At 37.3% G+C, this 16,404-nt stretch overlaps 1 protein-coding gene across 1 annotated transcript in view; it reads right to left on the bottom strand.

Annotated features, from left to right (window-relative positions):
- Window positions 1-16,404, bottom strand: part of LOC136041811 (malonate--CoA ligase ACSF3, mitochondrial-like) — a 41,941-nt gene that overhangs the window by 11,056 nt on the left and 14,481 nt on the right. Inside the window, exons 4-6 of the mRNA XM_065726574.1 lie at window positions 16,087-16,341; window positions 7,545-7,701; window positions 2,372-2,712 (exon numbers count right to left, since the gene is read on the bottom strand). Of these exons, the coding sequence (XP_065582646.1) occupies window positions 2,372-2,712; window positions 7,545-7,701; window positions 16,087-16,341 (753 nt within the window). The remainder of the gene's footprint in view (window positions 1-2,371; window positions 2,713-7,544; window positions 7,702-16,086; window positions 16,342-16,404) is intronic.

Raw genomic sequence — 16,404 nt, 5'->3', positions numbered from 1 at the left:
TTATAAAAACAATGAACGCAACATGCAACAAGGCAATCCAGAAGTAATGACTCCGTTATCTAGCCTACAAAACCTAAATATAAAATTTTTATTGTAACTTGCCACCTAATGCAGCTTTCTCCCCGATTCTAGGCGTGCATCAGTTTTGTCAGTTTCTACAATTCCTGATCTTTCATAACAATTGGAAGGTATATCTTCCATAAAATTCGTTTTCTAGTGTTTTTTTTTTCTTCAACAAAGCCCATTTTTGTCTCTAAAAGTGCATTCCTCGTTCTGCTTTAAATGCTCAGTCCGATCACATAGTAGGTAAATATGGATCTCTTGCTTGTTTAGGAGGAGCGTTGAAGAAGTCAAAAGTATTTACTGGCTAATTTATTAGTTTATATTTTCCAAGTGGCCAGAAATAAAAAACAAATGATCCATTACCTAAATATAAGGTTTGGCTCCCTTATTGCAAAACAATAATTTTATAGAAAAAACCAGAGCTAAGAGCTCATATGGCACTTGTGACGAGGCAAGAAGAGCTAAGAGCCAAGAGATCATATGGTATGAGCTCTAACAAAACTCTATGAATCAATAGATTGATTTAAAAAAGAAAATAAGAGGCTTAATGCCGGTCAGGATTTAAAATAAGAGCTCTGAGTCACGATGTCCTTCTAAATATCAAAATTCATTAAGATCCGATCACCCACTCGTAAGTTATAAATACCTAATTTTTTCTAATTTTTCCTCTCCCTTTAGCCCCCCAGATGGTCGAATCTGGGAAAACGACTATATCAAGTCAAATTGTGCAGCTCCCTGACACGCCTACCAATTTTCATCGTCCTAGCACGTCCAGAAGCACCAAACTCACCAAATCACTGAACCCCTCCCCCTAACTCCCCCAAAGAGAGCAAATCCAGTACGGCTCTGTCAATCACGTATCAGGGGATATTTGATTATTCTATCCACCAAGCTTCATCCCAATTCATCCATTCCAAGTGTTTTCCAAGATTTCCCCCTTCGGCTCCCCCAATGTCAAAAGATCTGGTCGGGATTTGAAATAAGAGCTCTGAGACATTCCTTCTAAATATCAAATTTCATTAAGATCCGATCACCTATTCATAAGATAAAAATACCCCAATTTTCACGTTTTCCAAGAATTCCGGTTTCCTCTTCCAACTCCCCCCAATGTCACAGGATCTGGTCTGAATTTAAAATTAGAGCTTTAAAGCACAAGATTCTTCTAAATATGAAATTTCATTAAGATCTGGTCACCCTTTCGTAAGTTACAAATACCTCAATTTCCAAAATTACCCCTCCCCCCCAACTCCACCAAAGAGAGCAGATCCGGTCCGGTTGTGTCAGTCACGTATCTTAGACAGGTTTCTATTCTTCCCGTCCAGTTTCATCCTGATCTCACCGCTTTAAGTATTTTCTAAGACTCCCCCCGACGTCACCAGATCCGGTCGGAATGTAAAATAAGAGCTTTGAGACACGATATTCTTCTAAATATCAAATTTCATTGAGATCCGATAACCCGTTCGTAAGTTAAAAATACCTCATTTTTTCTAATTTTTCAGAATTAACCCCCCCCCCAGCTATCCGAAGAGAGTGGATCCGCTCCGGTTATGCCAAGCATGTATCTAGGACTTGTGCTTATTTTTCCCACGAAGTTTCATCCCGATCCCTCCACTCTAAGTGTTTTCCAAGATTTTAGGTTTCCCCCTCCCAGCTCTCCCCCCCCCCAATGTCACCAGATCCGGTTGGGATTTAAAATAACAGCTTTGAGACATGATATCCTTCCAATCATCAAATTTCATTAAGATCTGATCAACCGTTTGTAAGTTAAAAATACTTAAATTTTTCTATTTTTCCGAATTAACAGGCCCCCCACTCCCCCCCCCCTCCATATGGTCAAATCGGAAAAACGACTATTTCTAATTTAATCTGGTCCAGTCCCTGATACGCCTGCCAAAATTTCATCATCCTAGCTTACCTGGAAGTGCCTAAAGTAGCAAAAGCGGGACCGACAGACCAACAGAATTTGCGATTGCTATATGTCACTTGGTTAATACCAAGTGCCATAAAAACATAAAGCTGATTTTGCAAATCTTGTCTATTATACTAGCCAAATGACACAAACAATCGTTTCAAGACATAAAAAACACGCCACTAACGCATTCAAAAAATTGTCGAGAGAAGGTAAGATGATCTTGGTAGTTGAATTTTAGTTTCACCAATTACAGACATTATGTGACAACTTCATTTACTTTTAACAAATTCTGTTGACACAAGCGTCCGATTTCCTGATCAGTCTTTTCGTACATTTCTTTTAGAATTAAACACATTTCTAATTAAAGAAAAAACAAATAAATTACTACTTAGTTACCTGGACGTCTTTCACCATCTAGTGGATTGGACAAAGCCATTCCGATTTCTGTCATACCATATCGCTCAAGCAAGTTATGTCCAGTTAGCTCTTTCCACTGTTCATAAACTGGCACAGGTAATGGTGCTGATCCACTGACCATAAGTCTTATATTTTCAGAGCACAAAGCTTTCGTAAAATTTCTTTTCTCAAGATTCAAATCCCAGCGATTTTCAAAATATTCTATAAGTTTTGAGTAAACGGTTGGAACTGCCATAAAGACGGTTATTTGTTTGGACTCGTCCAGAGAAAGAAGACTGTTCCATACATCAGATGCACTAAATTTTGGCAGCATAACACAACTATAAAATAAGACTATTGAAAAAAATGTTTATAATTTTCCAGAACAGTCTATGATAATTTATTTACGTATATATAAATTAGGAGAATGGTATATTCTCTATCCATTGAGTGATATCACCATTTATCTCTTAATGTTAAAGGCGTCAGAGGGGGGGGCTGTTCTCCGCTCCAATGCTGTTGCTGACTCATTCAAAAAAACGAAGTTCGTTAATGCTTGGTACAGAGTGCCGCTGTTTTACTCGCTCACAACTTAAAATCAATACAATAGATGGCGTTAGTGGACGCCAATTTGACACTCAGAATGAATCAATGGAGTGAAGAATTAATATAATATTGTGGGGCTTTTCCTACTCCCTAAGTTTGCGGATTATTAAGAGGGTGAAGTATATAGTTTTTCTTCTTTCTTTTTTTGTCAGTGTCCTTGCTCGCTGTTTTTTTTTTTTTTTTTTTTTTTTTTTTACATCCTTTCTTGCTTTGTACATAGTATTAGGGAAGTAAAAGAATGTATTATTTTGTTATATTGATTGAGTTTATATTTAGTCAATTGCAAAGTACCTAGTACAGTGCCAAGATTTTTTTTTTAATATAATGTCACTGTTTTAATTGTTTTCAGTACTTATCAATGTATCCAACAGAGTCATCGTATTTGTTGAAATGTTTAGTTTCGTAATTTCTTTATTTCGTAATAGACTCATATCTCACCTACTTTATATTCAACAGGCTTCACAAAAATCTATCTTGTTAAGATGTTCACTGGTCATTTACCAAAATAAATAGTAAGGTATCACGTTTAACAGGGGTATGGCTAATCACCTTCTATTCTATGTTTAATGCATATTTGTTAACATGAATAAGTTATAATTTTTTTTTGTAGTTTATTATGGATGTCCATTGTCAATTTGACGCCCACAAATTTTTCGATTATGGTTTGTGATATTAAAGCGAAATTTATTTAATTATAATTGCAATTAGTCTCTTTTTTCTCTCCTATGTTCTATCCCCTCTAGTCTCGTGTATTATTAAAGAAAGGATTGTTTTTTGTTTTTATAGAAGAATTTTCTTCCCCCTTTCAACGATATATTTGTATTTGGAAAATTCCTTAATTTGTTAGAAATATTTGTGCATCTTTAGGAGGTGAAAGGGATACGAAAGGTGTTGCATGGTTAGAAAGGTCGTGTGCGCTAAGCGACTAAACCATAAGCAAAGTATTGTTCTGTTAATAATAGCGAAGTTAAGTTTGAGTTTCTTTTTCTTAGTTCATGAAGTAGTTAGACAATTGATAGGTGTATTTTAGATCAGTGTTTATCTGTGTCGAAGATTGAGTCACCGTAAGATAGGGCTTGTAACTCTTAGTTATGAAAAATATATTTCAATATCCTTCGGTACCTCAGAAATGAAAGGAAATAGAGAGTAATAAAATAGATTTTGCGTGTAGATATAACGATGTTTCGAGTGGAATTTCGAACCTTAGGTGCAGTATTCGCTTGCAGCTCGAAGATTCTAATTATGTTCTACCGTGTGAGATTAGTCCTATATGCCGTAAACCTTGCAATTTTTCAATATTTTTTATTTGAATTGCCAAGGGCTTGATTCATGTTATAGCTTTATAGAAGATATAGCTAATGTTTTTATTTTTCAGGTGATAGCTTTAGCTGAGATATGGCTTAATGATCATAATTCAGGGTTGCTTGGTCCAGAGGATATAATTTTTACAGAAAAAATAGGCAATTACGTTACATGGGGACCTTGCCGTATATTTTAGATCGGATATTGAAGCCGCCATTTGGAGCGATTTAACTATTTATAGGGAGATGGTGTTTGAGTCACTTGTGCTTCATCTTCTTTTAGGTGTTTATTATTGCTATTTAGTAGTTCTCAACCACCCACCGACTTCCTCACATAATGAATTCTTTGATCTTTTGGAGGAGCAGTTTGAGAAGCTGCCTATGAATCCCCCGTGTTTTCTTGTGGGTGATCTAAACGTTGACCTGATTGAAATAAATGCAAAGAGTAGCCGATTATTGAATATTTTCATATTGCTTGGATTACTCCCATCAATCATACCTACAAGTGTCACAGACACATCCACAACATGCATTGATGATATATTCTTTAATGTTAACCCTGATTCCCCCCGTGTTGTTGCTAGTGACACTTCTGACCATTTTTGTGTGGTTTCTAGACATGCTATTCCTCTAGGAAATAGATGTAGGTTAAAGAATGAGTTTTCGTGGCATTATGCAAATAAAACAATTCTCTTGTGTTATAAGAATGTTCTATCTCAAATAAACAGGGAAGATGTCTTATCAATTGCATCTAATAACGAAGAGAGGTTTTATTTGTTTTACCAGATTATACAAAGTGAATTAGAAAAGCTTTGTGAAAGGAAAAAAGGACGGCGTAAAACAATCCCAAAGAAACCATGGGTTACTGCAGACCTTCTTAAATTGATGCGTATTAGAGACCAGCTTTAAAAAAAGATCAGTCATAAATGCGATTTAAACGATAGAATTTATAATAAATCATCGCAATGCTTTGAATCAATTATTAAGAAAAGCAAAAAAAGAGAATTTTACTCGAGGAAGTTTGAGGAAGTATCGGGATGTCCGGCAAAAACATGGCGCATGATTAAAGAAGTACTTCAGCAGCTAACAAAAACTATCTCACTTGAAATAGTTAAACAAGAAGGTGAAATGCCAAAAAGTGCTGATGATGTCTCGGAGGTACTCGGAAATTACTTCTCAGCGGCAGGAAAGCGTATTGCAGAAAGAATCTGTCTGGTATTACTGATCCACGCATTTTTTGACTACCTTGGTCATTTAGGATCTGAGGTTTCAATGTATTTAGTACCTGTATCGTTAAGTGAGATGAAACAAATCATCTACAAAATGAAAAGTAATGCCTCTGGTAGTGATGTCATACCGTTAAGAGTGGTTAAATTTATTCTGCCACTAATCCAGAAGCCACTTTTGTCCCTAATTAATTCTGCGTTAAAAGAGGGCTTCTTCCCGTCTTGTTTTATACTAGCTCGTGTGACTCCTGTTCCTAAGGGTGGTTAAACAAATAATTTCGGAAATTATAGGCTGATTTCTGTTCTACCTGTGCTATCACGTGTTTTAGAGAAGTGCTTTGCTGCCCGTCTTTATGCATATTCAGAGCGTCGTAATGTGTTAAATCCTACCCAATTCGGATTTCAACATGGTTACACAACAGAACAAGCGGTTGTCTATTTAAGCAGCGTAATTGATCAAATGCTGGATGAAGCTTAGAGGGTTTTAGGATATAATTAAAGCTTTCACCACAGCAGACCATGATCTCCTACTTCTAAAATGCGAGTTCTACAGAATAAGAGGTCCTGGGCTTAACTTTCTATGTGCATTCTTAACAGGGCGGCTACAGCATGTTTAGATTGACTCAAAGCATTCGTCAAGCTTTCTTATCACATGTTGAGTTCCACAGGGCTCTGTTCTTGGACCGCTATTATTCTTAATTGTTGTAAATGACCCAAGTCAAACCATGTCTAATATGAAAAATTATTTCACTGCATTATTCCATGATCCACAAAAAGTGACATGGTCGATGTTTGCTGATGTCACGTCGCTTGTTTCTCTTGCAAGAACTGAGAAGGGATTCCTTGAACAAAGTAAACAATCGCTAGACACAATTTCAATTGGGATGCGCGTAAATAAACTACAAGTTCACCCGGCTAAGAAGAGTTTTATGATATTCTCGAGAACAGCTACATATTATCTATGAATTTCTCGATTAAAATACAATTATGGCGAGATTGAAAGTCTTGTGTCAAGCATTTAGATATAGAAAACCAGCACATTTTGTCCCGCATTACATTTTAAGGTTGTTGTATTCCTGTATAATGCACCCATAAATTTTATATTATTCTTCGGTATGGTTAGGGACATTTCCGTCGCTAGTGAATCCAATCCAAGTTCTCCAACATAACGAAATCTGTTTACTCTGCAATAAATCTTATAGTGATTCTGTGAGATTGGAGTCTGGAAAACAAAAATTTTACCAGCTACTGGCTTACGGGATTTTTATGACCAGGCATGTTTCATGTTACGTCTGATTGCCACAATTATGATACTCGAACAAACAACGCGGTGTCTGCTCCAATTGCCATCACTACAAGGTCTAAATTCTTCTTTACTTATCGAGGAATAAAATTATGGAATACTAATGATGAGACAATTAATGACATAGCAAAGTTTGAAGAATTTAGAAATAAAGTTAAGGAAAAAATGTATTCTAATTACGAGTTTTAAGTTATTATTTATCATTTTTATTTGTATTTTATTTATAAATTTATAGACTGGTAATAATATGATAATTAATGATATAAAATGGTCTGAAAAATTTATAAATAATTTCAAGGCAAAAATGCATCCTATTAGTGAGTTCTAAGCTATTATTCGTCATTTTTTTTTCTTCTTCTTTTGCTGTTTGAGGTGTTTGAAGGAGTATAGTTGATTATTTGAATAGTGTTTTTCTTTTTCTTTTTTGGTGGTTACGGTTATTTTTTTTTTTTTTTTTTTTGAATTCGTAGTAATTTATAGTATGCATGGAAGGTAGGTTACATTTGAAGCTTTATTAGACCTTCACATGATAAAAAATCTTTGATTTTGAGAGAATGTCTTTTTAGCCTACAGCTAATTGTAGTATTAATTAACAGGATGGGACAACCGTTTCCAAAAACTATATCTCTGCTAAAATCTAATTCTGTTCTGACATAAAACTCCAAGCAAATGTTTAGGACACGATGCATGATAACACATTCACATTTCTTTTTCTAGAAATAATAACACTGACTTGCCTTGCTCCTTTTATCAACGGACATAGTAGAGCATTGACAATACCATGGGTATGATGTAAAGGCAATGTGTGCAATATTCTGTCATTTGTATTCCATCCCCAGGAATCCAGCAAACAATTCACCTGTGATATCAGATTATTGTGAGTCAAAACAACACCTACATAAAAATACTCCATTAGGCAATCATTATATTTGTCATAAGCAGTGCAGATTAGATGGTAAATTTGGAAACGTGGTGGACACAGTAAATTCAGCAAAATGGGCCCTAAGTTTAGTAAGCCCAATTCACATCCACACTTAGCTAATCAACAAATTTATCCATCATGAATTTGAACCAATTAGGGCTGCTTATACAAGATAAAGCATATTATGATCGGTAGGTAATGATTGTATATGGGCCAAGGTTTTGATGTCTAGTTAATCACAGGGGTGAAATGGACTTTAGCACATTATTTATTAATTGCTCAGCCACACCCACTCCAGTGGCAGTTAGCTCAAGGAAAACTTACGGACACAAACAGTTACTATAATCTAACAGTCGAAGCGTAATAATCAAGCGCATAAGTTCCAGAAGAGCCACAAATTTTTTTGGGTACTTAGGCATCAAGACTTCTTTCTTTTTAATAAGTGAATTCTCACTGTATTTATAAAGAATATTACCAATGCAAAAAGCAAAGATGACGATTCTTCATTCCATTATCTCATAATAGCATGCTGACACTGACGTAATTCCTTATTTAAGCGCTGTAGGAGAGGTCTAATTTTCAGAATAAAAATTTCAGGACAAAGCCGCTTTAAATAATAGAGTCCATCAAAAAGGCTTTCTAGGCCAATGCATGTCGGAGAAGTGACTCTCACCCGGTCCGAGAAATTTCGAATTTTTATGGCACTTGGTATTAACCAAGTGACATATAGCAATCTTAAATTCTGTCGGTCTGTCTGTCGGTCCCGGTTTTGCTACTTTAGGCACTTCCAGGTAAGCTAGGACGACGAAATTTGGCAGGCATATCAGGGACCGGACCAGGCATATCAGATTAAATTAGAAATAGTCGTTTTCGCGATTTGACTATCTGGGGGGGGGGGTGGTTAATTCGGAAAAATAGAAAAAAAGAAGTATTTTTAACTTACGAACGGGTGATGGGATCTTAATGAAATTTGATGTTTGGAAGGTATCGTGTCTCAGAGCTCTTATTTTAAATCCCGACCAGATCCGGTAACATTGGGGGGAGTTGGGGGGGAACCTGAAATCTTGGAAAACGCTTAGAATGGAGGGATCGGAATGAAACTTGGTGGGGAAAGTAAGCAGAAGTCCTAGATACGTGACTTACATAACCGAAACGGATCTTCTCTGTTTGGGTGAGCTGGGGGGGGGCTAATTCTGAAAATCAGAAAAAATGAGGTATTTTTAACTTACGAAGGAGTGATCGGATCTTAATAAAATTTGATGTTTAGAAGGACATCGTGTCTCAGAGCCCTTATCTTAAATCCCGACCGGATCCAGCGAAGGGGAAGTTGGGGGAACCTAAAATATTGGAAAATGCTTAGAGTGGAGGGATCGGGATGAAACTTCGTGGGAAAAAATCACAAGTCCTAGATACGGGAATGACATAACCGGAACGTATCTGCTCTATTTAGGGGAGTTGGGGGAGGGTTGATTCCAAAAAATTAAAAAAATGAGGTATTTTTGACTTACAAAAGAGTGATCGTATCTTAATGAAATTTCATATTTAGAAGGACCTCGAAATTCATATCTCTTATTTTAAATCCCGACCGGATCCAGTGTCATTAGGGAGGGGGGCGGAAATTTTGGAAAACGCCTAAAGCGGAGAGATAAGAATAAGAACAAGTCCAAGATAGGTGACTGACATAACTGGAACAGATCCACTCCCTTTGGTGGAGTTGGGAGGGGGAGTAATTAGGAAAAATTAGAAAAAATGAGGTATTTGTAAATTACGACCGGGTGATCAAATCTTAATGAAATTTGATATCTAGAAGGATCTTGTGCTTTAGAACTCTCATTTTAAATCTCAACCAGATCCGGTGAGATTGAAGGTCCAGTGACAGGAGTTGGAGATCCGGTGACATCCGGTGACAGGAGTTGGAGGGGGAAACCGGAATTCTTGGAAAACGTGAAAATCGAGGTATCTTACGTATGGGTGATCGGATCTTAATGAAACTTGATATATAGAAGAATCTTATGTCTCAGATGCTCCATTTTCAATTCAAATCGGATCCGGGGACATAGAGGGTTGGAGGGGGGAAACAGAAATCTTGGAAACCGGAAATCTTGGAAAACCCTTAGAGTGGAGAGATCGGGATGAAACTTGATGGGAAGAATAAGCACAAGTTATAGATACGAGATTGACATAATTGGTACGGATCTGTTCTCTTTGAGGGAGCTGGGGGTTGTTAATTTGGAAAAATCAGAAAAATTGAGGTATTTCTAACTAAAGAACAGGTGGTCGGATCTCAATGAAATATGAAATTTAGATGGAAATTATGTCTCAGAGCTCTTATTTCAAATCTCGAACAGATCTTTTGACATTGGGGGGAGTTGGAGGGGGAAACCGGAAATCTGGGAAAACGCCTATAAATGTCGTAGATACGTGATTGACGTAACCGGACTGTATCCGCTCTCTATGATGGAATTAGGTGGTGGGGTTCAATGCTTTGGCGAGTTTGGTGCTTCTGGACGTGTTAGGACGATGGAAATTCGTAAGCATGTCAGGGAGTTGCACCAATTGACTTGATAAAGTCGTTTTCCCCGAATCGACCATCTGGGGGGATGAAGGGAGAGAAAAAAGTAGAAAAACTGAGGTATTTTTCACTTACGAGTGGGTGATCGGATCTTAATGGATTTTAATATTTAGGAGGACCTCGTGACTCAGAGCTCTTATTTTAAATCCCGACCGGCATTAAGCCTCTGATTTTCTTTTTAAAGCAATCTATTGACTCTTAAAATTTTGCTAGAGCTTATAACATATGACCTCTTGGCTCTTCCAACCTCGTCACAAGTGCCATATGAGTTCTTAGCTCTTGTTTTTTAAGGACAAGAGACTTTAAAAAGAGCTGAGTTCCCTTGTTAATAATTCTACCCTACTAGTTAAATATACATATACTTTATAGTATCTAAGAAGAAAAATTAATTTCATTTTGGTCTGGAATGATTCTTTTTGACAGGTATTTAATCTAGTCTTCATTTTTCTGAATCTAAATAAATGCCGTCGCAAGCACGAACGATAGAAACTATTTTAGGAGAATGCAAAGGTTCGTAAACTATAGGCCAAATGCATGGAATACAAGGAGCCATAGAGAAATAACATATATTTCAACATTAGGCCCGTGGGCACGAGCCGAAGGGTTCTACTGCTTGCATTAGTTCGAAGAAGAGAAAAGCAAGGCTGCTGTAACATTGCTGGATCCGACAATAATAATAATAATTTATTTAAACCCTCTTTTAATACATAAAATGCACTTAGAGGAGTACAAAAAATACAGCAAAATAAAATAAATGGAAACAATAAACATGAAAAAACTCACAAAAGAAAAAAAGAAACTATTTTTTGCAACATAATTAAGCTAAACAACTAAGCGGAAAGTCGACAATATTTTCTCGACGCTTGTGGAACCTATCCACAAGCTGGTCCATTTTTGAGTACATATCGAAAACGCCATATGTACTCGAAATGTACTGGTTGCGAGTCCAGAGCGGCAATTGCAGAAGATAAATGCAAAAACAGAAAAATAAAGATTTAATTTTCTTCCGCTTAGATATTGTGAAAAAACTCCACACAGGGACTAAGAAAAAGACATGCGGTGCAAAAAAACGTTGTAAAGTCTGCCCAGGGTTATTTTGTGAAACTGGCCCTTAACTCGGGCAAGCACCCTATACGATTTTCTAAACTTTTCTTTCAAGGCCAAGATAACGAGTGTTTTAGTATTTTAACAGTTGATCCAAACTGGAGACCTAAATAATTCAGAGAGTACGATGCAGAAATGATTTCTGGGCCAACATTGATAGTAACAGAATGTTGTTGAGATGAACCGTAGACGAGAAGCTCAGTTTTAGAGGGGGCGACTTGAAGCCCAATCTCATTAAAACCAGAGCAAACTGTATGAATTGCATTTGGAGAACCTGGAGATCATCTGATAATAGAAGGATATCGTCTGCGTAACAGAGATGGCTGACATCCATATAGGGCTTAATTGGAAATGGAAGAATATTTTAATAACGGTTCTGATGGCATTGTTGAAAAGAGCTGGACCAAGCACAGATCCTTGTTTCACACCTTTCCGAACAGTGACGGATTTGCTCAGCTGGCTAGCTAGCCGCACCCGTACGGACGCATTACCATACCAATTCCATATGAGACGGCAGAGAAAAGGTTATATTCCACTTCTCAATAGAGAAAAATAGCATGTGAATGGATAATGGAATCAAACGCCTTTGAAATGTCGATTGCACCCACATACAGGTTCTTTTTCAGCATCCTACAACGGTCTAAAATAGCCAAAAAAGTTGCATGTGCGTTTTACATACTCCGCGAAATCCAAATTGGTTGTCCCCATGGTTACAATTCATGTTTATTTCTTGGAAGATCAGCTTTTCAAAAAAATTACCCATTGTGGAGCAAACAGTAATTGGTATGAACAATTCGCGGACTTCTGAGTTTTCACCTTTATTTAAGACACAGGTAACAAGACCTTCCGAAAGAACAGCCTGAAGTAATAGTGATAAATATTGCATAAGAAGTGGGGTAGCGTAGAGGAGGTGTTAAGTTTGCACCCGTCTTAACCTGGGGCTTTACCAGGTTTAATTAGACGAATTTGGGTCTAGACAGCTGAAGGTGTAACAACGACAAAGTTCCTCCGGTGGCCAAGATTTATATGGTAGAGGAGGGCATTTTCATAGGTAGCTTCAACCGGAGGAGTATTATCGGAGAAAAGTGAAGAAAAATGTATTTCCCACAAAGCGACATCGATAGGGTAAGATTGCAAGGAGGAAATTGATGTGAGCTTTGAAACTCTCCTCCAAAGCTGCTGGGGATTGTTTTTTATCGCACAAGTTGCCGTTTAAACTTGTCTATTTTTCCAACGGCGGAGAGCTTTCTGGAACTCACGTTTGGTTGAATTAACAATTGGAAAAATAACACCCAAGCGAGGACGATCACAGTCGGCCCAAATCCAAAACCAAAACTTATGACGGTGCTTGGTATCTTGCAACTCATCATCTTCTTTCTTACCACGTTTCTGTGTTCCTATTTTGATCCTCATGGAAGGTACAGATACAGATGAGGCGACCTTAAGAGAATGCGTCAACTCAGATAGAAAGCAATCAAGGTCCAGTGGGTTCCCTTTCAATGAAGTAGACAGAAGGTGGAAAGGGATTTTAATTTCCATAAAAAAAAAAATCAAGCGTGTACAGAAAGAACGATACATGTATGTGATTCCATGATACTTCTGTAAACCAACAGGTTCTTGTTTTTTTTTGCGAAGGGGACATCAAGCCATCTGTTGGTAGCTTGAATTTTATGGAGAATCTTTTAAATTCTATCTCATATAAATGTCGCTTGAATCTAACAAAGAAGCGGCAAACTTTTTATTTATCGCAATGGCTAAACCACCCGAAGGTCTGCCAGTTGTAATATTTGCTGGGCTGAGAAAAAACTGAGAATTAGGCGAACGCCCTAACAATGACACATTATTTCCACTTAAAAGGTGCTCAGCAAGACACACAATATCAAAAGCATTATACAAATTTTCAATAATTTGTAGTTTTCCACGAGCACCATTTATGTTCTGATAAAATACTAAAATAAATTTTTAACGCCGTGGGGCTGTAATATTGTTTCTTTGGCCTTGAGCGGGAAGGTGCTTTCTCATTTCTACACAAATCAAGCTGTTAGTTCTGTGGGATTTTCCACAGTTTATACATTTTATGTCTGCTTTGCATGCATGATCCTTATCACTATGATCACCCGCATATCTGCTACAGTTGGTCGGGTTTGAACACTCCCGAGCGAAATGTCCGAATTCTTGGCAGTTGAGACACTGCTTGGGTTTTTCGATCGGTCAAGTGACATAAAATAAACAATATTCGATCTTCACTCCAAACTTCAATGCATGATCCAGGTCATCACTTTTTTTAAACTTCAGCTGCACAACTCCTGAAATTCCGAAGCGTGTCGCAGAAATTACACTTTCAACAAGCATAGAGATTTGAGAAACTTCAAAATCAATGTCCAATTTAATAATACCTGCGTACTCCGTTCTTATAATCATAGCCTGAATTTTCAATCTATCAGGTATTGCAGCCACTGCTGCCACTACAGAATCTTCTTCAACCATGTGGACTACCAGTCCATTTCGGCGACTAACAATATGTTTCACCTTGTCAGCCCAGCCAAACTTCTTCACAGAATCACACTGATTTCTAGGGTTTCGCATATTAATATTGTCAGGAATATTTGACAGCACCACAGGAACAGAGGGGGACTGGTGAGCTGGCATCAATGGCCAGATAACTGGGCTTGAACTCTGCAAACATGTTTCCTGTTTTTCGACTAAAAAATTAAGCATCCGGACGGATTCGTTCAGGCGTGAGGCCACTATTGTAGGGGGGTCCAATGGAAAAGAAGGCACGTCCGATGGATCAAGTATTGCAAACCTCAAGTATCGGCAAATCTTCCTTTTCCTTGAGGCCGCATAGCAGTTCCAAAATGTCGAAAAAAAAACGATGACGCTGGATGTGATCCTCTTCTACTTTCAAGTATGTAAACCTTTATTGCAACTTTGCAGGTTTCAATTGCATCTTTTGCAAAAAATTAAGCACAAACCTTTATCAAAGTGTCTTTATCCTTCGCAATTGACCGTTTTAAAAAGTTCAGCACCGGACAGACATAAATAGAACTAGCCATGTATGTAATATCTTCTCCAAAAAGTTAATCCGATGCGCAGTCTATAATCATAGTCTATATAGCACGTCAATTCGTAAGTAAGCACACAGGTAACCAAGTCGGTCCAGGAACAAGGGAAGCATAGGGAGCCATTCACCTATTCCCTGCAATTTAAGGTTAACTAAATACCGGCAGGTACGTATGGCCCTTGCGGTGGGTCCCTCCCCTATTTTGCTGGTTGCCTGAGACACCTGCAGAGTACTGCCAATGTACCTTAATTGCTCTCTCACTGTCAACGCACCCCAGGAATTTGGAATATTGACGGCGCTGCAGAATTAAAATTTTGGATAATGTTAGTGAATAAATAAGTGGAAACACCACTGCAATTTTTGGAGGAGGAGATTAAAAGCCAGTACACCACCAAACAATTTCAATAGATAAACTAAAGATAATACAGCGCCTTATGTGAATAAGCAAAAATATCCAATAGTAATATAGTCAATAAATAATAATGTGTTATTTCACTTTTTGCAAAAATTTTTGTAATCACTAACGGTCACTGCATTCCACTGTAACATATTTAAAAGTTAATCCGGCCTAAAATCATATAGATGTTCACAGTTGAAATGCCAACCAAGTACTGTGTTAACAAAACAAAGTTATCGAGTGTTAGCACAAGCTAGACAAGCTATTTTCATTTTGCATGAACAGAATAGAGCTTAATGGACAGTGCTATAATCACCATTGAGATTGTTTGGCCTAAATGGGCCTAAAACAGTCAAATTAATTTAAAAAAGTGTTTTTAAATTGAAACCAGACTAACTGGTTTTATGTAGAATGTAATGGAAAAAATTTAGTAGACCCAGGAGATTTCCGTTCACGAACAAGGTCAAAGAAGGAAAGTATTCGGAACTCAAAACTCTACTGTGTTTAGTTAAAGTTGAAAACAAGCTGAAGGAAGAGTGGTCGCCAATAATGTTTCGTTACAGTACACCACCTGATTACTTTATAAGTTTCTATAACTTAATAAAGTGTTTCTCTACCTCTATTTAGCTACTGTTATTTACTATTCTTTCTCCGAAGAGCACCACCAGAAACTTTCTCGGTGGGAAAAAGTACTACTAAGAATTTTATTTTTACCAGGACTTACAACAGGGTATTTTTCATTTTCATCTTTGATTCATTACACCGAACGAACAAATTTAATTTGAGCCATTGAGATCAAACCTGACCAAAATTATCAGGTATTAAAGAGGGCTTCCACCCTCTCATCCTAAAAGAAAATAATGAAAAGAACAATTTACCCTTTGCTAAAAACACATCATAAAAAAACACAGTGGTTTAAAACTGTGATTTATATCTATTGCCCTCCGCGGGGGGGGGGATATGGAATATAGTAACATATCTCTATTATCTGGTGATCTTTCTTCGTTTTGATTTTAATCAGCAGTTGTGTATGTAAAGAAACTGTGTGTTTTCGTGAACAAACCGAAATGCAGAGCGAAATAGTTGTTTTCATACTTGCTTCGATCCTGAAAATGCTACCATTATTGATAATCCCCACTGATAATGTCCGATAATAATACAGCCAGCTGGCTTAATAATTATGAGACAAAAATCATGCATTCGTTTAGACTAAATAGTACCTTTGGGTTTACCAGTTGTGCCACTTGTATACAATATCATAGCGTTCTCCGCTTCTACTGGATTCCAATCATCAGTTTGGGGATGAGATGCTACCTTAATGACATCGTCCAAGTTTACAAGCTCCTTTCTTAGCGATTTACAGATGGGCAGCAGTTTATCAACGAACTCTGATGTTGCCAGGACAATACCTGCTTGGCTATCTTCAATAAAATACTCCAACATGCTCGGGGGATGATTTGGCGAGAGAGGGACCGCTAAAAATAAATTTAACGAAATAGAACAAAACAGAAAACCTATAGATACTAATTTGAAAAATT

This window comes from Artemia franciscana, unplaced genomic scaffold, assembly GCF_032884065.1.
Source record: "Artemia franciscana unplaced genomic scaffold, ASM3288406v1 PGA_scaffold_38, whole genome shotgun sequence".
NCBI lineage: Eukaryota > Metazoa > Arthropoda > Branchiopoda > Anostraca > Artemiidae > Artemia > Artemia franciscana.
Note: the sequence above shows the minus strand (reverse complement) of the source record. Positions and strands in the feature narration are given on the sequence as shown.